Genomic DNA, 25,250 nt, shown 5'->3' with positions numbered 1-25,250 from the left:
TCGAGTATTATCTATTGAGGTGGTTTGTTTGGTGGAGGAATTTTTTCCTCGATCCATTTTGACTACTCAATTACATTTACTCGTACATTTGATTGATGAGATCGCACTTTGTGGGGCAGTTCATGCAAGGTGGATGTTTTTTCTTGAGCACTTCATAAAAACCTTGAAAGATTTTGTGAGGCAAAAAGCACGGCCTGAGGGAAGCATGGCTGAGGGTTGGTTAGTGCAATCATCCCTTGTTTATATATCTGAATATCTTGCTAAAGTGGACCCTTCTCAACCACGACTATGGAAAGATGATGAAGATTTGAGGATGACCTCTATAATACCTCAAGGAAAAGGAATGAGTAAAGTGCTAACAAAAGAAGAACTTTGTAAGTTAAATAGTTTTTGTGTGCTCAATAGTGATGTAATGAGCAAATGGGTGACACTATATAATGAAGAAATGGCAAGAAGAAAAAGCGAAAGACAAGCATTTCGCACCAGATATGGACGTAATGTCTCATTTCCAGATCATCTAAATGCGCTCCCACGTCATATTGATATAGATTGTTACATGAGGGAATGGAGAGAATGGAAAAAGAGGAGGAAATTAATATATCTCAAGAAGAGTGGGAATACGCACGAGGTTGCTTATCAAAGGTGAGACATACTATCAATTAAATTGTTTCTATAAGTTATATTTTATATAAATAATTGACATATTTGATCTTAATCTTTTACTACTAGTGCACATTATTCAATGCTATTTGGTGTAAAGGTAAACATCTTCGAACTCAACGTATAGATGAAAAGAGAAATACCCAAGATTCTGGTGTCCTTGCTCACTTCGAGGATGCCAATGGTACCATGGAAGGTTATTGTGGCTTGATCCAAGATATTCTGAAGCTTGACTTCAGACAATTCTTTATTTATGTACTGGATGTGAAGTGGTTTAAAAAAGTGGTAACAAATGGTGAGCATTGCAGAATCAGACGTCATCCAAGTGGTTTTGTAATCATTGACTCTACAAAATTTCACCAAAACAAGAATGACACATTAGTACTACCTCAACAATGTGAGCAGGTATATATGCAAAAGCTAATTTATATATATATATATATATATATACATGTGATACATATACACAATATAATAAGTATTTAAGTTTCTTGCTTTTGTTTTTCAAATACAAGTTGTGTATCATCCAATGATAAACAATAATCGATGGTGGTATGTCATCCCTATATCTAATCGTTCAAAACCAATATATGCTAATATTATCGACAGAGATAGCAGAAGACAATCCAACAATTAATGATGATGTACATGATGACACCATAATGGATGATATGCGTGATATAGTATAAGATGAACCTCGCAAGGATGTTCAAGGAAATGCAAAAGAAGACAATAATGTGATTAGCGATGATATTGATGAATTTATTGAGCAATATAGCAACACATCTGATAGTGGGATAGACTTATTTGTTTCGTTACCTCTTGGTAACATAGACCTAGAAGTAGATAGTTTAGCAAGGACTGATCTCATTGAAGATGAGATGGATCATTCACTATAACATACTTAATTTGCTTAATGATTCAATGTGTATTCTTAATTCTATTGTTTTTATCATGCGCACACGTGCATACTCAATAATCAATAGTCAATTTTAAAGCTAAATTGATTTTTTCATAATAAAAAGGAAGTATTTTTTATCATCTTCAAGTAGAGAAATTATGAGATACATATTGCAATACTTGCTACTAATTGTATAATAAGGTTTCTGTCGCTTGCCGCTAATTACTTATATCAGGCTTGTCAACTGGAGGAACTGCCATTCATTAGAGAGCAATGTAAAAATAATTATTAACTCTGGTTTTTTTATTCAATGATTCAATGTGTATTCTTAATTCTATGGTTTTTATCATGCGCACACGTGCATACTCAAGAATCAATTTCAAGTGGTTAAATAATTATTAAATCTAGTTTTTTTATTATATTAAGTCCAATTTCAGGTGGTTAAATAATTATGCGTTTGAAGGCGTGTCTATATTAGCATCTATTTACGCGAAAATAGATGCAAAATTCGTGTCTATTTATACGCTCTTTTACACGCACATATAGACACAATGATAGACGCGCCCGACTTTGCGCGTCTAACATGCGCGTCTATGCCTCGTTTCTATCGTAGTGAATATCCTTGAGTTTACAATTTTCTAATGCATTTTTTACCATATCCTTGCTTAGGACTTTGGCAATAGTATCATTCTTTGCATAAGGGAACATATTTCTCATTGTAGCAAATTAAGCATATATTCGTCTATGATATTGTCCACTTCTTTTGGTTAATTGGTGAATTGATTTAACTAATCGGATGCGCCAAGGTGCTTCTTTGGTTTTTAAAGTGAGCCAAATCTCCAAATTTTTTGTGAGCTTCCTCTTTATGTTTCGATTCTCCTTCTCCAAGTCCATAACTTTAGACTGTAACTCCATATTTTGCATGTGTGTAGCCTGCATAGCATCTTCAATGAGAGACATTGCTTTTTGTAGGCTCTAGTTCTCCCTATCTTTCTCAGCCAATAATCCATCATTTTCCATCAAAGACTACATATTCCCTTGTAATCTTGTTTACATATTTGTCAAGGCTTGATGAAACCATGCTAATCCTTGTATGACAAGCCCGCATGTGTATCTATACAATCCTTCATTACAAATGATGTAAGTCCTTTAAATTGTGGTGGCCTTTGAGTGACTGGATCGGGTGGATAAATGCACCCATCAACCCAAAGGCCTATGTTTCTTTCCCCTGTATTTCTTTCTTGTTGCATCTTGTGTCTTATTGCATCATCCCTTTCTACAGTTCTTTTGAACATTTGTGCATATTTATCCTCCGATTGAAAGTCAATATCTCTCTCTCTTAGTACGTCCTACACTTGTATCCTGTAAAGAAAAATATATGCCAATTTTAACATTGCACAACTACACCCCTTTGATTAATAGTAAGCTAAGGAGTCGATGCAAATTTTCTTATCAATAGCAAGAACGTCTAAATATATGGGAGCTGCAGGTCAGCATCAATTGAGCAGTATGCAGCTAATTCTGAACTGGCTTAAATCATACAATTACACCCCTTTGATTCACTATATATGTGTTCTTTTTTACCCAGTTGAATCTTGTCTCTTTTTCTTGATTTCAGTCATGATAGGTTCTAATCAACCCCTAATCTGCCTGTAATCTTAGCTTTTAATCTACCTCTAATCAGTATCCAATCTTATCTTCTATTCTATCCAAAATTCTGTGTGTGTGTGTGTGTGTGTCTCTCTCTCTCTCTCTCTCTTTTAGAATCGATCAAATATATTTAAACACATTCATACAGAAGCTTATCTAGTGAATAATAATAACATCATCTTATATTCTACCCTAATTTACTCTCTATCACTTTATCACTTATTTTCTTAGTTAATCTCACATAGTCCTCTCTCTTCCCTCCCCCCTTCTCTCTCTCTCTCTCTCTCTCTCTCTCTCTCTCTCTTTGAAGTGACACTTAAGGATTAAACAACAACTATGAAGAATAATAACATCACAGAGATTAAAAAATAAAGACACCTCCATTATCACTTGATTGCTTGTAGTATAGAGTGTTGAAGAGGAAGATATCTTATAGCATAGTACTGAAGAGGGAGATTGATTGTAGCAAGGTAGAGAGTGTTGTAGATAGAGATTATTTGATTTTAGCAAATGCTATCAAAACCACTCCTGAGATTGCTTGCAGCAGGGATAGAGAGTATTGTAGATAGTACTGACTATTGCTTCAGATGAATTCGTATGCAAGAAACCATATTCTAGAGGGAAGGAAAAGAGTACACAAAATTTCGGACAAAACTAGAGCTTTGAGAGGGAATGAAGAAATGCCCAAAAATAAGCATATACTTGTCCAAAAATGATAAAAATTTACAATGAAACTCTTGAGTAAAAAATATATCTTTGAGTAAAAAATAATCTTAAAATATGATGTGTACATTATTTTATATCATTTTTTAACTTCCACCCTTTTAAGAAGCAATAATGAGAACGATTCTAATATATTTTCATGTTGAAAAGTCATGAGGGCATTAAAACATCGTATACTAATGATTGGCTCCGTTTTTACAAAAAATAGAATAATATTTTTTAAGTTATGAGGATTTTGAGAAAAAGTGACCTTATCCTACAGTTTGAGAATAAAATAATAAGTGAAATCTATTGAAAATACAAATATGAGATTTGCTTGATTGTAGATCTCTTATTCTAATATTATTTTGAAGAAACCCCTTAAGGGGCAAAAAAGAAAGTCCATCTTTCTCCTAATGATTTCCTTTGATGCTATACTTCTATACAACATGAATAAAGAAGATAATTTAAAGCATATAAGAGAAGAATTTGACACTTGATGGAAACATAAATCTATTACAAAAGAGAGTAAGTGTACATTTATGGCCTATGAGATAGAATACTTAGGGCACATAGTCTAATATTTTGGGAAGGAAAAGTTAAAGAAGGTCAAAGCAACAGTGCAAGCTACAATTATTATTTTTCAAAGCTCTAGTATATTATTTCTCATAGTAAGGAACGAAGCCATATTTGAAAGTAGTATTACATATTGAAATTTCATTGAGATAAAGCCATAAACCAATTTCAAACCAAAATAAACATAGGATAAAAATAATTAATTCTAGCTAAGGTATCTCTTGTGCATTCCCTCAGTGCATATCATGGGTTTAATATTTCAACACCCCCCTTCAAACTCATGATGCACACATCTTTAGGCATAGCTATCATTTTACAATCGCTTGGTCACCACACAACTTACCTAGGGACTTGTCCACTCTTGCATAGCTCAAAGGCTCAATTGGTTTGTCTACTCAAAATATGATTCAAAGGCATTCTTGTCTCAACAAGTAGTTGTGACTTGAAGATTTGGATGGTCAAGGGGATGTAGGTTTTAAAGCATGATGGTTTTAACTAAGGCATATGTATGTGAAGTTACTAAGGTTCACAATATGATATGAGGAAAATTGCAAAAGGGATATACACTTTAGAGAAGTCCTTCATCAATGGGAAGAATAAAAGGAGCCCTTTTAGCTCCCTTCTTAGAGTCATGGTAAAGGCTTCATTATACTTTTATTATTGTGTTTTACCTCATGGTCTTCTTCTGCTTCTTCATCAATTTATTGGATTGGCTTTATGTCGAGCTTTATGATAAATGCTTTTGGGGCTCTCTTCCTATGAAAGTAGTCTTTCTCCTTGTGTGCCTAGTTTTATGATATAAGTCACAAATATTTGGCTCAATATTGTGGATGTCCTTGTTCTTCTCCTTGAATTTGGATTTGGTATAGAGAGCTTCATGCTTAGGTGCCACATTGACTTCTTACTTTAATGTTAGTCCTTTCTTTGCTTCTAGAAGTCTCGAAGAGGCTTCAACTTCAACTAGCCTAAGAGAAGGTATGTGTTGACAAGAATAGTGACCACATGGTTGTGGTCCTCATGCAAGGATTTGAGCAAGACACCAATGATAATGTCTTCTTCTACTTTGAGTTCAATTCTTGCAAGTTAGATAAGCAAGAAATTCATGTGACTTAAATGAGATGCAAGAGACAACTAGGGTTTCATTTCTAATGTGAGAAAAACAATGAGCAATCCAAACTTGGAGCTTTTGGATTGAGCTCCAAACAACTTGAGGAGCTTGTCCCAAAGTATCCTTTGGAGTGTCACATCTATCTACACGATGGATATACGTATCATCCAACTCTAATTTGACTATGGCTTGAGCTTTGTCTTTTGTTTTCATGGGCTAATCGTATGTGTGATGTAAATATTCACTTCGATCATTAATATACATCTTTTCGAATTTCTTTGAATCAGAACTTTTGATTAGATTGCAAAGGCAAATTTAAACGCTTGCATCGTATTAGACATAAAAGCTACGTAGCCCCATTAATTTTAAATTTGCTTGTTCATTTTCTGACGCCACGAAAGAGAAAGGTTAGATACACATCGCTTTCAAGCAATCTTTTTGGATTTTATAGACACGAATCTCTCATTCATATGCCCAAGCTCGAGAGTGTAGATACAAGATAATTGGGATTCAGAATGTCGTATATTGCATGCCCATTCAGAGTATTAAGCAATATTATTGAACACGGTATGGCTTATAAGAAGGGATAAGGACATAGGCTACATATATAAGTCTGGCTAAATTCATGGTGAAGCCAACTCCCCTACTAGTTTATGATTAATGGTAGTGGCCGACTGATCAAATATTTAGTAGCAGAGATGGAAAGGCCTCTATCACCGGAGGCCATCATCCTCCATGGCATACTCTCTGCCTCTACAACCTGAAAACAGAACAAATTAGGGCATCTTAACTAGACTAAAACGAAGCTTATATAATATAGATGCATGAAGTAAGGGGACAGTAACAGGCTTTAACATCACAACGCATGAAAAAAGTGCTGTGATTTGGTTCTAATACGGTTTCGAGGACCCAGAAAGCTTCCATACCGCCCTTCATGCATTAATACATAGCTTAATATTTACACCTTTTCCGAGGATTAGAAAGCTTGTCAAGGCAAAGTCTACGATGGGGAATATACATGATAATGTACAAGTTTAGCTTAGGAAGGAGTCAGGACTCTCTAAAGCGTGAGTATATATAACACCAGCTGGCAATATGCATGCTATGCCATTTTTATACAGTACCCATGCAAGAAATGTCATGCCATTCATCAAGCCACCCCACATAGAAAGCCATGCTTGCCAATGTCTTTTTGCCATCCTACATGGGCTCTAGCCTCTATCACATGAAATGCATCCCATGCATGCATACCATCTTTCGCCAAAGCCATGGGGGATGCTCTACCATATGCCACGATATTGTGAGTAGTTCAGGTTAAGGAATAGCTAGAGACTGCATACGCACGGGTGGCGACTCCGGTGGAGAGGACTGCATGGCTGGTCTCCACGATGAAGAAGAAGATGAAGAAGAAGGAGGAGAGGAACTCGCGTCCTTTTGAGAATTCACTGCTTCGACTGCCCAGCTTGAGGCATCAGAGCTCGCACTGGCAGCTAGGGTACTTGCTTTATCAGAGGCCTCACGAGACTTTCTACTAATGCTGTAGCATCTTTATCACTGCCTGCCAACATGGCTTCCAGCTGCTTTTTGGAGACCACCATCCTTAGACGCACACCAGCTGCTCCATTTGCGGAATTGCGGGGTAGAAGCTCTAGAGATGGCTTTCTCGCAAGCACTGCCTCAATGGGTTGGCTGTGGGCAGGCTCATGAACAGGTGCACTCTCTCTCTTTCCTTCTTTAACAAATGTTTCTTCTTCTTCTTCTTCTTCTCCTTCTCTGGCAGCTCCTTTGTCTTCAGTGGAGGAGCCTATTATTGCTGGGACGGGGGCAAAGGACACTCTGCGGTCCATCTTTGATGGTGCAGAAGGTTTGATGGGACGTTGTTCCGTTGGCATTGAGGAGGAGCTCTTTGTATGTAGTACTGGCCTTGTGGCTGATGGAGCTGCATCTCTGTGCTGAGGCTGCAAGGGGATGAGCCAGTAAAGCTGGCGAGGCTGCAGAGACTGTGAGTCTGGCAGAGGCCTAGCAGTGCTGCAGGTGAGCTTGCTGGCAGCGTCACTGCTATAATTCGTGCATGCGCGAGTACTGCTGGACGGAAAGACGAGGGCATGTCCTGGATGATCGACCAGCACTTCTTTGACAGTCAAGGGAGCTTGGACCTTGAGGCAGCGGCCATCAGCTAATATAATCTTAATCTTTCTGCGAGAGGGAAGTGAGGGTGGAAGGGAGGGGAAGGCGAAGCAGCCCATGAGTGCAAGCTATGAGGGGAGGCCAGCTAAAACACAGACATACACACAGTACACAGTGAGTCGGTTCCCTTCTCTCTCGTGGTATCTATAATGGCAAGACAACAACTATAACGCATTATAAGGTCAGGCTCCACTCAGACACAGAGAGAGAGAGACGACATTGCCTATACAGTTTCTTCTGCGAGAAGTTGTCAAACTGGCTGCTGAGGGGCAGCTGAAAGGGCCATTGCAAGGGTCCCCCATCGCGCCGCTCTTGGCACGACACGTGGCCGCCGGCATACATCCAGTGGGGCGGCCCGCCCCCGTGGTCCGGTGTTATTTTTCCGCTTTTTTTTCCGCCTTATTGGAATTTGAGACGGAGGATGACGTGGCAGGAGCGTGTACGCCCCGCACAAGTTACAGGCCTTCGTGGTGTGACACATTGACCGGCAATCCATGGGGGGGCCTCAGCATTAACTCCCACGGGGTCATTATGACCTGGGGGAGTTGGGATCAACGGCTCACGTTGATCCCCCTCCTCACGACCACGGCGCTGTCGTCGATCCCATGGGAGATTAAACCCATCCTCCGTTGGTCATCCTGTCCAAATCATAAACTAGACCAGCCGGAAAAGTGTCGCCGTTGATTGGCCGTCTGATACGTGTCTGCGCATGCGAATTAGAGACGCCTTAACTCCTTATTATTAGAAGGGGCCCCGCAGAATGACCGCCGCCAACGAACAGGGTGATATCAAGCCCTGGGAACATGCGAAGTCCCAGATGCGTCTTCATCTGTACATTTGCACCGTCTTCCATTCTCGTGAGCTCTCTCTCTCATACCCTCGGAGCACTGCCTCTCATCCCTCCCTCAACACTTTGCGGCTTAGCCTGGGAGCTCGGCGTCTCATCCCTCCCTGAGAGCTCTGCGTCTCATGCCCTGGGAGCTCCGCGTCTCATCCCAACTCGGCGGCTTCATCCCTCCCAACTCGCCCGCTCAATCCCAACTCAGCTCTGCCCGCTCAACCTAACTCGGCGGCTCAGATCCCTCCCAGCTCGCCGTGGGAGCTCGGCGTCTCATCCCTCCGTGAGAGCTCTGCGGCTTCATCCCACTCAGCTCTGCCCGCTCAATCCCAACTCGGCGGCTTCATCCCTCCCAGCTCGGCGGCTTCATACAAACTCGGTGGTTCATACCAAAGTAGCATGCGCCACCCACGGATCCATTTGGATGCGTGCTGGTCTTCATCAAAATCAGCATCTCCCAAGTCGGCGTTTTTGTCTCTCCTAGAGTGCGCATCCCATGCCCATTCGGATGCGTGCTGGTCTTCATCCACATTAGCATCTCCCAAGTCGGCGTGTTTTGCTCGGTGAGACAGTTCGGCGTCTCCAGTTTTGTATGCGCCTCCGTCTTCATCCCTCCCACAGTCGGTGAGACTGTGACTCGGGAGGCTGCAGTGTGACCGTGACTCAAGAGGTTGTAACATCTCGGGAGGCCCGATCGTCTTCATTAGCGTGACGCATGTGTGGGAGGCACTATCTCCCGTCTCAGGCTCAATCCTTTTGTAAACTTTCACAATAATCTCAAAATAATGCTCTCTTTGGATGCAAGCATATTGATGTTGAAAAAGTTTGTTGATTAGGTCTCTATGTTGCTTACGTCGCAATCATTTTGCAATTAAAATATGTGCTCCGTCTAATACGTGTCTGTGCCTAAATGTTATAATCATGCATGCATTTCCTATAAGCTTTTATATTCGATTGATATATAATGTTATACTGTGGCTAACATATATATGAACCCAATAAATGAATGTGAGAATAACAAAGGGAGTTACAACTCTATTTATGTCACTAAGCTTACAATCATTACTTAGCATTCAACCTCTTTTAAACCATGCCACTTTGTGGAGAATGGGTTCCGCAAAAAATTTAAGATAACCAAAAAGGAAAGCTAAATCAAATTCAAGTTTCTAAGATAAACTATGATGCATGTGCAAATTGTGAAAGTGGTTTTGGGCTCAAGCTTTGAGGAGGTCACAACTACATATTTTCACAATTTAATTATTCAAGCACTACTTTCCTTTTTGTTTTTCTAAGAAAATTAATGGTCTTAGATTTAAGTAGCTATTGGTACACCACAATAAAATAGTTCTACTTCTCTAAAGTTTGGGCAAGAGAGAATACCCTTGCCAATTACATGTGGTTGTAGAACCTCAATCTTGGTTCCAACCACATTAATGAGACTATCCTTGATGTAGTTGCAAGCCCACCAATCATCACTTTTAGCTTTTTCCATGCCCCAAAATCTACTTAATGGTCAAATTTGGCAATTAATACATGTGCAAAGCACAGATCTACCTATAGATCATCTATATAGGTCAAATTTGGCGAGTATTGGGAATTGTATGAATGTGTCGAGTCTCAATCCTTCGCAAAAATCATTGATTGGAATCCTGTAAGAAGCCCAATAACCATGCTACAATGTCAAAATATATATTATTGCACTAGGAATAATAAGGCAAGGTACTAGTACTTGGAAGTGTTGTAGTGAGGTGATAGCTTGGTGAAGAATTGTAACATTAGAGGTTTCTGACCTACTATTGATAGCCTACCGATATTTTGAATAAAGCTTTTTTATTGTTACTAAATTGAACACATCTAATCCTTAGATTGGATGTGGCATCCACCATTGGTCATAAATCATGACATATTCTATATTTGGTCTTTCATCAAGCATGTCCACAAAAGTTTAGTAGGTTATCAACTTCTATATTTTTTTATCAAGCATATTCTATATTTTTTTATGGATTATCCAATGGTTATCAACTTCTCACTTTTTGTTGTTTTGTGACATGGATTATTCAATGGTTATGAGTAGGTGCGCACTATTTTTCGTCTGGCAAATGGCTCCACGCACTTGCAGCCATCCTTCGTCGGATGTCCATTCGCGAAAAAATACCAGAGTAAGATGCCCTTTTTAATATTTGTTTAGGGTTTTCTTGACGTTCATTATTGATTTCTCATATATTGTGTAGTTCCGTTTCTTTTTTTTTAAAGGTTGCATCATCTCCTCGACGTACTCGTAGAGGGGTTCGGGCGGCAGGCGCGTCTCAGACATCCATCGAAAGAGAAGTGCCGAGCTACTCTCAGGTAAGTGTTTATCCTACTTTCGGTTTTGTTAGTAAGCATACTCCTAATATGTGATACTTATATATAGAATGTCACTTTACATAGGAAAACCCACCATACATTGAGATCACACTAGCTGATGGGTCTCTTGCCCGTCAGTGCCGTATTGATATTCTTTGTCCGAAAAGACATGTCAACATAAAGAGACGGGCAAGGATGATACATCATTTGAAGGACGAGCATGGTATCCATTATGATATTCCATGTCGAAAGACCGGCCGTCCCATAGGCGCACAACATGCTCGTCATCCTGTTGGTGCTTGGCATCGCCAGGCAGAGTCTCGGTTCTCTAACCTTGAGCGAAAGTTGAGTTTGGCTCGAAGTAAGTACGAGAAGACTTAGTATGCGAGAGCGAGCTCATTATGGGACTTACTCGAAGATGCTGAGCGTACCATGGAGAGGCAGGAGTATGTGGAGGCATTTGTGAATAGACAAATGGGCAAATATGACTCCAAAAGAGATGAGCGTGTGCGGAGAACGCAGAGTCGAATAGCGGATGGCTACGAAAAACATGTAAGTCTCTTACCTGATATTGTTTATTCTTCTATAGTGTCATATGCAAATGCAATTTTATTACCTTGGCCTTGAGTTTATCATTTTTTAATACGTATATTCACTCACAAGTTGCCTTCCTTAGAAACGACCTCGCACACGAGAGTATGAGGATGTGCCTCATATTGATGATGAGGGTCAAGTCCTAGACCACCATGCGGAGTTGCAATTAGTGGAGCGTAACTTTCAGATGGAGATGGATAGCTTATTGCAGGCTGGTCCTCCATCCACTGGCGATGTTATGGACTCTCAGGTTAGTTTATCACAATTTTGTGGCTTTTGGTTATGGTTATGGTTCAGGCTAGTTTATGGGCATTGTGTAGTTAGGATTATGTTTATGGTTATGTTTATGGTTATTGTTTATGGTTATTGTATAGTTCATGGGCATTGTGTAGTTAGGATTATGGTTATGGTTATTGTTTATGCTTATGGTTCTGGTTATGGCATTGTTTGTTGTGTAGTTTATGGGCGATGTGTAGTTAGGATTATGGTTATGGTTATTGTTTAAGGTTATGGTTATGGCATTGTTTATTGTTATGGTTATGTTTATGGCTATGGGCATTATGTAGTTAGGATCATGGTTATGGTTATTGTTTATGCTTATGGTTATGACATTGTTTATGGTTATGGTTATGTTTGTGGCTGTGGGCATTGTTTGTTGTGTAGTTTATGGGCATTGTGTAGTTAGGATTATGGTTATGGTTATTGTTTAAGGTTATGGTTATGGCATTGTTTATGGTTATGGTTATGTTTATGGCTATGGGCATTGTGTAGTTTTTGGGCATTGTGTAGTTAGTATTATGGTTATGGTTATTGTTTATGCTTATGGTTATGGCATTGTTTATGGTTATGGTTATGTTTATGGCTATGTTTGTTGTGTAGTTTATGGGCATTGTGTAGTTAAGATTATGGCTATGGTTATTGTTTATGCTTATGTTTATGGCATTGTTTATGGTTATGGTTATGTTTGTTGTGTTTATGGCTATGTTTATGGTTATGTTTATGGTTATGTTTATGGCATTGTTTATGGTTATGGCTATGGGCATTGTGTAGTTTATGGGCATTGTTTATGGTTATTGTTATGTATTTTATGGTTATGGTTATTGTTATGTATATTATGGTTATGGTTATTGTTTATGCTTATGTTTATGGCATTGTTTATGGTTATGGTTATGGCATTGTAGGGCGAGGGGAGTAAGCGCTTCACGTCGCTCCTCCTATCACCTCGACCCACCCCTATCACCATCTCCTCCCCTCTTGAGTATCCAAGCGATGCTCCCCATTGCATATTCACAATTGGATGCAATTCGGTTGACACCAAGGTGAATGGCTCTCCTGTCAAGATGAAGGGGCAAAAAAGTGCCACCTCAAGGTGCGTTCTTATTAATTGCAATGCTTTCATTGTGTTGTATTTCTTGTACTTGTGATTGGTTGCATTGTGTGTGGTTGTTTTTTGGTATTATTTTAGGTTAGAGACTTCCGCAAATATCGAGTTCGTGTCTCTATGCTCAAAACTCCATGTGGATGTCGATCGGGCTTTGTTGGATGCATTGCGGTGCGTGGAGGAGGCATCCACCCGTACTATGAATTTGTTCGCCATGTAAGTTTGCTAAACTAGTTATAGCTCTCTTGGTTGTTGCCTGATGATTAGGATTAGGGGTTTTGTTATTCTACTGAACTAATTTGTGCTTTTATTCATAGTTGGATGGAGTATTTGATGCCAAGAGAGCACGTCCATGATGTATGCTTTGTGGATAGTGTGTGGTTTCCATACATCAATATGGTTGAGCCACAAGACGATAGTGTTTCGTTGAGGAATTACTTTGATAGCTGTCATCCCACGATGTCCACATTTATCTTTCTTCCTGTACTTGTGAGGTTTGTAGTCCCTTTATGCATACTTATTGTAAATGCTTCATCATAGCCCTTTGATGCGCTAGTTTTAATAACATTCTTTGATGTGCAGGTCACATTGGTGTCTTTTTGTGGTCTTCAACCCTTTGCTAAAGAAGGGTTGAAAAATTACCTAGTGATCATGGAGCCATCCTATGCCTTGACTCATTGGAATGCACTAATTTTACGGCATGTCTACCTTATGTGCACATATATCCTAACATTCTATATGCATCCATGCTTTACGTTATGTCACATATGTATTATGTTCATCTCTTTTGTGTCTATGTTTCAGGGCCATGTTTGCATTATCGAGGCTTCGTACTGATCCAGTGTGCGCAATGTTTCTATCGGACGTGGAGAAAATGAAGCTCATCCACATTAAGGTATGTCACTATAGTGTTAAAGTAATACTGTCACTTAGAGATGTAACATAGGGAAGTTAACATAAAGATGACTATAATCCCTTTTCACAGGCCCCTCAATAGACAAATGCAGTGGATTGTGGATTTTATGTGATGGCTTTCATAAGACTACTCATCGAGGGTGGCGTGGTTGGGAAACCAACCAAAAACTGGGTAAGCCTATACTGGTATAAGTGCTTTTGCTATGCGACTTTGAATGGTCTAGTGTGCATACGTCAATCCATAATCAACTTTTTGTATTGCAATTAACTAGAAAATGGTTCAATGCCACCTACGTTACCACTTTGAAGGAGGACCTTTACCAGTGGGTACTTGGAGTGTTGGAGAGGTGATCTTGTGTGGATTTACTTGGTTTGTGATATTTACTTGATTTGTGGCAGTCATGGACGTATGGTCTCACTTATAGTCATGTACTTGGTTTGCGGCAGACATGTACTCACTTGTCAATGTCTTTTGGATATTGATGTAATGATGCATATACAAGGTTTCAATTGTAGTGTTTTTTTATGAAAAGGTTTCTTTTATTTCAAGTATTTTTATGCCAACGTAATGCTTTCATGCTATGGTTTGGGGTGTATTTACGTTTCAATGCCACCTACATATTGTTTTCTTATGTCAAGGTAATACTTTTGTAACATTATGGTTTATTACGTCATGGTTCATTCAAGGTTTTGTATGTCGAGGTAATGCTTTTATGCTATGTTTTACTAACATTGATAGTGCATATGCTTCATGGTAGAAAAGAGAGGCATTTAGTGCAAGTTTTATAGGTCACAAAAAGAATTAGGGACAGGCAGGGGTTTTGTGAATGGATCATAAACATTTGCTTCTTTGGTTGTGTAGTCACTAATGATTCAATGTTACTAATCTCACGATTTAATGTTACTAATCTCACGATTTCATTGCACCATAGTACTTTGTTACATTATTCCATAGGATGTGTGGTTTAGAAATCATTAATTGATCTTATCTCTCTCTCTCTCAAATTGACCTTTGGAACACGAATTAAACTCATGCATCTTTGGAATGGACCCATGCATTTGCATTATAAGAAAATTGGATGTAGCTTCTTCTTGCTTTATCACATGAGTCAATTTGTTAAAGTGTGTTCCATCTAGATAGTTATCATTTTGGAGTGCATCTTTTTGGCATATATGACTAGAAAACAAAGTCACTAATATCCAGTAAGTGTTTCATCTCATTAATTCATAGTAGCCCTTTCAATAGAGTTACTACACACACACACACACACACACACACACACCCCTCTCTCTTAGTTGGTGCTACACACATGAATAATAAAATATAACATAGCTTCAACTTGCTTTATCACATGTGTCAATTATGCTTCCCAACAATGCACCCATCATTACTAACTTAAGCTATCAATATTTGTGCAACTCTTTAAACATGAAAGCATGTCACATTTGGATTACATGAACATGTAGTGATAAGAAATAACCTGTTGGATGTGTTGCCAAATATACACACTAATTTCTAAATAATAAAATTAGATAATTATCCAATACGACACTACCATAAAATCCAAGACACCACCATAAAATCCAAGACACCACCATAAAAACTAGCTAATTCCTGCAAATAGAGCAAGATAAAATCCAGGAGAACGTTATCCATTAGATGGACAATCATGTGTACACTACAAACATTCTGAACCTAGATGCCAAGGCTTCTGTGATCGTGGACCCATCAGGGAACGAGAGAAAAAATTGACACTCCTCATTCTCACTGTTGTAGGTGCAATACAAAATACGACAAGTGCCAATGTAAGACTCACCATACAATCTCACCGCCCTGCCGATCAAGATAGAATCCGCTGGACGAGGAGCATATCGCAAGGATAGAGGGAGCAGTGCATGGCAAGTATTGCATGAATACACTGCGAGAGGGTCCACCAAAAATGTTTTGGTGCAGCAATGAGGACAATATATCCGCGGTTTTGGGCTAAACCTTACACGACCCTCCCTCGTTGATGCTTGCGCCTTAACACGCCTATAATAGATGGACGCTTGGGTTGTGATGAGGACTCCCCCCTCTCATTTGGACGATGACGATGATCCTTGCCATGCCCTAGGTGCGTCTGTGTGACATTTTCCCAGATCTGATAGATCCCGCCCTTTTTAGGCATGCCAATCTCCTGTGGTGTGAACATGTGAACAAGAGACTCTTTAGCACTTTCCAGTTGGCGCATATAAGCATCCATCTGTGCCGCTGTGTAGGATGGAATCCCATCCTCGATCATTTGAAGGAGGCCTCTAAAGTCTGCAATGGAGGACACGAGTTTCCCTTCCTGCACGCCACCATCGGAAGCTGATCTCTCCAATCCTGTGATTTCATCGCCACCTGGTCTTTCCTTTATGTCATCAAAGGCATGCGCACTATCGATGATGGGGAGAACCTCATGAAGGTGAGGAAAATAGCTCTTCAAGATGAGCCTCAAACCATGAAGATGTTTACAGTCAGTTGACCAATCAGGGCAATCACAGTAGTTTGATTGTACACTTACATGATACCATTTTGCATGTTGGGTTGTGCTCGCTATTTTAAACAACATGGTCCCCTCGTTAATGACTTGAAGAGAGGAGGGATCTTGCTCATACCGCTGAAGAATCTTCTCCCCAGCTGCCAATCTAGCCGTATGACTCTTGCTTGACCCATAGACTTTGAAGCGCTTAGAATCAACTGGCATAAAAAACATGTATAAGACAACAATGCGTTTCAAGGAAAGGTCAAATGTGCAAATAGAAAGGAAATTGACCACATTACCTATCTCTTGCTTTTGCTTGAAAAAAAAAACTCCAAAGCCGATCCACCCATTCTAGAACCCGACGACGAGTCACCAACAAGGGCGTGCAGCAGATCCAAAATGGACCTGTTGATCCTAGCATCAAGTAGAGTGTACTTGATATATTGCCAAAGTCTCTCAATGAGGTTGGTTGTGTCGACATTGCCATGTGGAAACATGCGACCAAACTTGGGCCATCTTGCACACCAAATACAATCTTTCCCACACCATCCATTGGTAACGTATCGGACCACGTTTGGATGAGCGGAATAATGATGAAGCAATTGCTCAAACATATCATCAAACAGCGACTCTGTAGGGCAATGCATAAGATTGGACAAAGAGGCATACACATGATCGCGCTCATCTGTAGGGACCTTGATTCACGCAAGAACATGTGAAGTACTCACTGTCAAGCTCATGGAATTCACAAAAAGGCAATGCTTAAAAGTAAAATGGTATTGAAAAGGTGTACCTGAGGCGAGAGATTTTCAACCCATGCTTTCTTTGTGTGGAACCAGCATAGAATAATATGGCATGCTCATTGACGTTTGTTGCCACCAAGGTAGTCAGTGGTCCAACAATGAGGGTCTTCCTGAACAACCTTCGACAGCGCCTCCAGCTCTGGCTGGGACTTATCAATCACCAGGGCAGCGGAGCGAATATCTCCCATCCTAGAGAGGACTAGTCTCATGGTGATTTGCAAAGCCATAATCTCTTGGTTTGACCCATTGTCACTAGTGCATAGCATAACCCAAATAGGGATACCCACCCCATGTTGGTTTGGTAAAACCGCTGCATAAAGCGGAAGACCAAACACATTGGTCTTGAATGTGCTATCGATTGCCCAAGCATTGTTCTTTGAGAACCTCTTACTCATTTGCAACATCCATTCGTCCTGGACTATCAATACGAATGGTTTGTCCTTGTCCTCTATGGCATGAGGATTGTATGGTTGGCAATAGAGTACCTAAAAGACCATGTAGATGATAGTATCAAATAGATGTACTAATTTTCGCAGCTTATAAACATTTATGAGAATATGTCAAATACCTTGTTTTGATCTCATAGACGGAGAGCCTCCAAATACATTGCCGTCCAATCATCCTTCGAAAGTTTGCGTGCAGCAGGATGACACGTAGAACATTGACGCTCAAAGCAACCTAATATCATAGACAATGGCTTAGAAGGTAACATACCTTCAGCGCGAATTTGATATGATAGTGTCTGTACCTCCCTTGGTATCATGAAGAGCCTATAAATGACACGATCCAATGGAGAGGCATTTTTCAAATGAAACCGCTCCTTGCTAAGGCTCATCTTCGCGACGTGCCGACATGTCCCAACGTCAAACAGGTCATCCTTGCAACAATCAATCACAGTTGGATGCACCGGCAAGTGATACAAGTCGGCACGAGATCCAGGTACATGACCCTCGTGTGGTCCATGGACTCGTATAGTGACATCATGGAGATCGTCTTTGTACTCGATTTGCACCTTGAAAGGGCAACCACATTTCTTCGACGTTCGCAACCTGCGGATTTGGGAGCCCTTTCGAGTTGCTCTACCACTGCGATGACATGCATATTCCACTATTGTCTTCCCTAAACCATGCTTTTTGGTCGAGCGGACCTTGGCCAACCTAACATTGTGTTCAAGCATGATTTCTTGAAGCCTCCGCTCAACAAGAGATCTATCTACAGTAAGCTCCAAGATGGGTGCTCTTCTTTCTTGAACCTTCCCATGAACTAAAAATGGGCCTTTATAACCATGGGGCCTTGTGAACACCTTGCAAGTACACCCAGTGATGAGATCTCTCACATACGCAAGAGGAATGCCATGCCTTCTCAAGTCAGTACACCATGTGGATTTGATGGAATCAATTGTGACATTGATACCCTCGTGAGCACCTGTAACCTTGTTTATGTGATTTTCAAGGAATATGCTCTCCCACTCCTCTATACATGCAATGCGCAATGATGGCTTCGATTTCAAGGCCAATGTAATGTGTCCATCGCCATTTCTACCAATGCAAAGACCTTCTCTGATTCTTCTCCACTTCTTCAAGTCGAGCAACTCCCTCGTGTGGAGTTGCTTGAGCACCTCCAATGTGATGGCCTTCTGCCCACTCAAATCACTGACCATCAAGCTGTAAGTCTCTCTATTAAAAGAGAAGTACTTCGATGAGGTATAGGTAGTTGGGCTTGGTGCATTGATAGTGATTTCTTGTGGTGCCGAATCATTGTCTCCACTTAAGAAATCAAGCATCTCAACCTCGTCGCTTGATGATCCATCTAATGTCTCTTCATCCGTGTCGAGATCATCGATCTCAATGTCGCTTTCCATAATCTATGCGTGTTGACTACATACGTATATATCACCAAAGCATCATTCCAATGTCACAATGCATCCAATGCAAATATGAGAGGAAGAAAGAGAGAGAAATATGCACCTTGTAGTGGAAGCTATGAGCAAGAAATCGCAATATGAACCTCAAACCTTTGTTCCAATGATCTCATGAGCTTGTATGCGCTTAGAATATGGGCCTCCAGCCTCCGTTCACAACAACACATGAATGCGCCCTGCGTGCAGGATTTTCCTGTCGGTAATACCGAGAGCTTTTCGGCTTTCGGTACCAGGTCAACATAGTTTACTTCAATGGCTCGGTTTACTTTAATGACTGGGTTTACTTGTAGTCCACGATTCAAAAACTTGTATTAGAGATAGTGGGCCCCGCAGAATCTACTATCTTCTTACTACCAGCCCATGCAATCACCTTCAACGACTGGCGGTGCATTTAAAGTCATGGATGGGTTTACTTTTGCATGTGGCAGTGAACATCCCCGAATTTCGAGACACCGTTGCTTCGTCAGATCCAAGTTTTCGGCTGGTTGGGTTTTGTAAAGCTGGTTGGGTTTACTTTTGCATAAAGTAGCGGCTTAGATGCGTGCCTTTTTTCGGGGTCAAGAGGAGCCGTTGATCCCAACTCCTCGAGGTCATAAAGACCTCGTGGAAGATAGTGCTGAGGATAGGGGGGGGGAACTCGGGAGTCGGGAGAGAGCCCCCGACGCTTATATAGCCTTACTCTGTGAAGTTTCCAGCTCTGTGACGCAACCGCAATCGTTCAAGGCAGGTGCGCACCCCCCCCCCCCCCCCAGCTACCTACTAGCCTATGCTCAAGACGGAGAAGAGACACAGATTGGGGATGTGAGAATGGAGGAAGAAAAGAAAGAAATTTGTGAAAATGAGAAGAAGAATGAACTTTTAACCCATTTAAACCCAAAAATTAGGTTAATGCAGCTTCATACGCACTATCCATTGTGTGATCGTAAATCCATAACCTTTTATCAGAATGCGACAAAACTTTACACACGTTGGCAAGAAAGTGGCTCCAGACGCCAGACTTCGGACCAAGGGTCTGTATATAATTTTTTTTCCCAAAAAAAAGGGCTCTTGGTCACCTAACGAGTGCACATGTGAAGTTTCGTTGCATTCTAATACAGTTTAGTATTTTAAAAATTATCCCACACCAAAATTATGGATGGATTGATAATTAAGAAATCAACATTGTGACTACTGGCCCTTAGAAACTTTGCACCACATAGACTATATAGAGGCATCAGGATTAAATTTTGCAACAAGAAATGGTAAATTTTTGCAAGTTTTTTCTATTGAAATTGACAGTGCTAACAAAAACTGTAAGTAAGAATTGAAAATACAGTGAAGATACATAATCAAAGTTGAGAGCGAAGGACAAGTGTAAAAATTTAATTCATATTTTATGGGCGCATATAATAGTTTTGCATTGGTATATAGTCATATGTCTAATGCACGAGGATAATACTATGCCAAAAAAGATAACATTACAAACTATGTTCATTCCATTGGAATGAATACATCCTTCACTGCTTGAAGATTTCTTACGAGTTGGAAGTCCTTGGGAGTTACAGTGATGTGCTTTGCACGTATTGCACAACGCTGAGCATCAGTCATTAAGTCAACTAAAAAGGCCTCTGCAGCACACTACAGAGCATAAAGACATTCTTTTGTGAAGCGATCAAGTCTATCCTGACCTTGTGCCAAAAACCACCTTCTGCTTTCTGTGCGGTAGAGGTCTTACACAATCTCGCGAACAAGTCTCGAGAAGCTCACATTCAGAATGATGAGATCAAAAGAGCATTTATACCTCCTAATTTCTCTCAAGTCCACTGTACTTGGCTTCCACTTGCGTTTCTTGTGGGGATGCTAAGGAGGACCCTTGTGAGTGTGGCTTGAGGAAGGTGGATTAGGTTAAGAAGGGGTTGCATCTGAGCTAGTAGATGCTCCAAGGGACTGAACACTATATGGGGCTCTGAGCAAAAGCTTATTTGCAACTACCTTAGACCTAACCATCTTTCCTGCACAGGAGATTTGAGAACTCAATGAATAAGATAGAAAGTGAAACCCTCTTTTATATAACCCTAAACTGTAAGACTCATTCACATAGATGCACACACTCTCTTTCTCTCTTAAACTATGAATTACATTTAAACTGAACACATTGTTTATCTTACTATCTTAGCTCTCTTCGAACCCATTTGCTGCCTTGTTGAAGCCTTGTTTCTAGCCACTCACTACAAGATATAGGCCTTATACTAACGTTAAAAGCGACAAAAATGTAAATAACAAAATTTTCTCCCATCGTCGCAAAAAGCATCATTATTGGCAATGCCATAGAATAGTCGGTATCAGCGTCATTATTGGCATGGGTATCAGTGTCTCAAATGCGAGGCTGATACCGACGCCAATAACGACACTAATACCGATGGTTTGCGACAATAATAACGACGCCAATAACAATGCGAGCAGCAAAATTTGCGACACTAATAGCGACGATAACATAATTTATTTTTTTTTGTGGCAGGGCAGCTGTGCTTTATTTGAGCCATACAAAATAGTTTCTGCACTGTGTACAATGCTTGTGCAAACAAAAATAAAGTATAATGAAATCATAACACTGATACATAAAATAAATACATGATCGCATAATAAAAGCGATTGGTACAATCATGACAAGATATCACTAATACATAGAAAATGTCTACACAAATCAGGCTACCAAAAAAGAAAGGTGTGTGAGCTCTAGGGATCCAAGGGCGAGCTACATATCCTTGCCATTCGAAAGCTCGTCCCACCATAAAGGAGCATCGAACGGACTCTGCAAAAAAAAAACAAAAACACATCAGTCTACCATACAATAATACATTCTAATTGAACATGGTAACTACAGACAAGAAAGATAAGTGACTTACAAGGCCATCACGTCTATACAATCGGTTGATCAATGAAGTGAGACCGTGCCTCTCTGCATATCGAGTCTCAAGGCCAGTCGGGTTGCGATTTGTAATGGAGTGCTACAATGAAAACAGAATACTAATTGTTAGAAACATGATTGTCAGTACAAAGGATATTGCAAAAAAATAAACAAGCAAAACAAAAGAAAAAATTACAAAGTCCTCCAAATATGTCCTGTGGCCGCCACTCCAAAGATGATGGACCACTCTAGCCTTGAGTCGTGCCCTCGCCGTCTCGCGCTGCTGACTCCAACGTCCTGGAGAATCTGTAGCCTCCTCCCTCAGTCGGTGCCAGTCATCCACGTCTAACCACTCGGGCTTTGCAGCCCCACTCTTGAGTGCCTTGCGTGCGTCCACTCGTTTGTATGACATATATACACGCATGCAATCCATCATCCAGCTTGTAGAAAATCTATCTACTAAGCCTTGAACCAGAAATTTCTCATGCAAGAGTGCTACTATGTAGTCCTTGCTCCCCTCCGGTATGTTTTTCCAATGATCCAAGACATTGTGCCAAAAAACTTGTTGGCACAACTCTCTCATGCGAGCCATCACCCTCCTCCCCTCATCATTCATGATGATGCCTCTTGATCTATCATCTACAAGGTAGGCATACCTCTCTGGGGTATGCCTAAGATAGGTCCTCTTCCACCTGCGACCACGCTCCTGGGCATATCCAAGAGACCCCTATACATCTGCTGTACGGATTGGGGTAGTATCTATCGAAGTAGCACCCATAGGGGTGCCACTTATAGACGGCTGAGCAAAAGCTGGAGTAACTGGAGTAGACGTCCCCATAGGTGTGACAAATCCTGGAGGTTACGCAACTCCAGTTGAACGACGAGACGGAGACACCGCGTCCATGCCTCCATAGCATCCACCTAAGCCTGAGCCACACTCCTTTGAACTGCTACGAGAGTGAGGAGTCGCACCTGTATCCCATGCCGACCACGGGCTCACTGTCTCCGTATCTCTGTAGCATCCCCTTGACCCTGAAGCACTCCCTCCCTCTGGCCTAAGTCTGGAGCGTTGATCTCGTCTAGTTGAAGCTGAACCATCCAATCGTGCTGAAGTAGATCTAGCAAAGTGGCCTAACAAAGACCGAGACAACTCCTGGTCTACCATGTCTCTGAATCTCGCGATCTGGTCTGGAGATATGTACATGAAGATATCTTGCAACTCCTCATCGCTCATCCCTCGACTCATCCTGAAAATGTCACCTACACATACAAAAAATGATGTTAGAATAATCAATTTAAATCATAAAAAGCACAGTAATATAAAATTTAAAAAAAAAGATCTCACTTGAGTAAGTGTATGCTCCAAGTATGAAGTGTAGGTGAGATCTAGTGTATGCTCCAAGTATGAAGTATCCTATGGTTCCATGTCAATCTCTTGACACAACTCCGCATACACTAGAAGGTTGATAGATATGTCCCCACAAAAGGATGAGTCCACCTCGTTCTCAAAGAATTCTTGGACTTTTGTATTTCCATCATTGTTAGCCGATGCTGGCTCCAAGCTTTCGATGGCCTCCACCCCTTGCAATATCGACCCCTCTATTTGCATATTGTCTTCATCTATGCTCGGAACATTGCTTTGATCATATACTCTCGCACTTCAGGGAGCTGAAGGTATAACATACCACCATCGAGGTTGTCAAGGGTTTGGATAGAAGATTACCCTGTTCACAAACACGTACAAGAGAGTTTAAACTATTGTGATATGTATCATGCCGTAATACAATTAACAAACAAATGAGTCCATGCACCTATTCACAATGGGCTAGCAACACAAAGGTATCGCACAAATCTGTCCATTTTTTTTCGAAATCTATTTCGAGAAATCCAGATGGACCTCGTCGAACTGTTGCTCCAGTTCCTCCAAGTACCACTTTGAACCACTGCACACATCGAATAGTATCATGGAGAAGCTACGGTAATCCATCGTAACAATACTTTGCAAGTTCCAAAAATACTCCATCTCATCTATAATCGTGTTTAGATCCATTGCTTGTCGTCAGCTCTCTTGCTCGAACCTTGCCATGATACCACAGTCCATTGTGGAGCGCATTTTGTCAATATGCTCCACGCGAAAATGCTGTCCGCGCGACCACGCTGCAGTATATATTTTGCACTGTACATTGAAACACTCAAATTAGATGTCACATATAAAATATAGATACGACAAATCCTAAACACCTCATCACCTTTGGACTACATCCCCTCGAGAATTCCCACTCCTCCATTGAGACCTCTGCCCCTTCACGAGATGCTGCAATCAAAGCTCCATGCAACCATCACCTTGACATGAACCGCGGCATCTCCTCCATGCCCTCGAGATATCGAATTTGTTGATGATGCATACTACGTCGGAATTTAGATCGCACCACGTCTCCATAGAGGCATGGTGCAACATACAAAAGCGATTCACCTTCTCCTCCATTGTAGTATCCATTCTTTTTTCTACCCCATTTTCAACCATCACATCTCTAGTCAGTCTATCATCGTCCTTCAGCGACCATAGAATTTTGTTGTATGGATCCACCGTTGGTAGCCATTGTGAAATATGCACTAGCGTCTCAGATACCAACCAACCTTCACCCATGCTACCTTCTGGCCGAGTTGGTTGTCACATAAAGCCTTTCAGGATTTTCATGAAGCACTCCAAGAAGAATATCCATCGCATATGGATAGGTCCAGCAATTTCCACTTTATCTACAAGATGCATAAGAAGGTGGATTTGTATCATGAGCATGCTGGTGGATAGGTATTTTTCAAAGAGACAGACCGTCTCCACTACTCCCTATCTCGCGTATTCAATAGTGTTGAGATATCGAGCTCCACTCGTGATACGCTAGGGTGACCGTTGAGTACTTATGTCACCGACTTGTCAGTTGCAGATGCGGTTGGTACACCGCGATGAATAATAGCTACATGATAGCTATCCTTATCTACTCTAGTTCGTGGCTCAGTTAGTATGTCACCTTAGTTAGTTGAGTTTGGTTTTGAGACCCATATAGGGTTCTTCTATTTCTTTGTAAGAGAGTTATTTTGGCTTATACAACTAAGAAGAGGAAAACTGTTTTCAGCCTCCACCTTTGTGTGTATTCCCCCATTGTGCAAGCAAGAAAGCTACAAGTGAGACTCCTTCCTTCTCTCCCACAATCTTGACATGGTATCAGAGCCTTGTTCATGGTAAGGAGCTCAAGAAAGCAAGCCAAGCTCGCGGTGG

General features: G+C 40.8%; 1 protein-coding gene and 1 pseudogene across 1 annotated transcript; both read right to left on the bottom strand.

Annotated features, from left to right (window-relative positions):
• Positions 1–6,042: 6,042 nt before the first annotated feature.
• LOC148025866 (uncharacterized) lies at positions 6,043–7,843 on the bottom strand. The gene is made up of 2 exons (XM_087692026.1): positions 6,849–7,843; positions 6,043–6,357 (listed from the first exon to the last, which is right to left on the bottom strand). Exon 1 carries the CDS (start codon positions 7,841–7,843, stop codon positions 7,088–7,090), a length of 756 nt encoding a protein of 251 aa, XP_087548152.1. The 3' UTR covers positions 6,043–6,357; positions 6,849–7,087.
• An 8,006-nt stretch (positions 7,844–15,849) lies between these two features.
• LOC148025865 (uncharacterized) lies at positions 15,850–19,029 on the bottom strand (annotated as a pseudogene).
• Between the last annotated feature and the right edge of the window lie 6,221 nt (positions 19,030–25,250).

The sequence above is a fragment of the Lygodium microphyllum genome, chromosome 14, assembly GCF_053477565.2.
Source record: "Lygodium microphyllum isolate KBCC chromosome 14, Lygodium_microphyllum_v1.1.10, whole genome shotgun sequence".
Classification (NCBI taxonomy): domain Eukaryota; kingdom Viridiplantae; phylum Streptophyta; class Polypodiopsida; order Schizaeales; family Lygodiaceae; genus Lygodium; species Lygodium microphyllum.
Note: the sequence above shows the minus strand (reverse complement) of the source record. Positions and strands in the feature narration are given on the sequence as shown.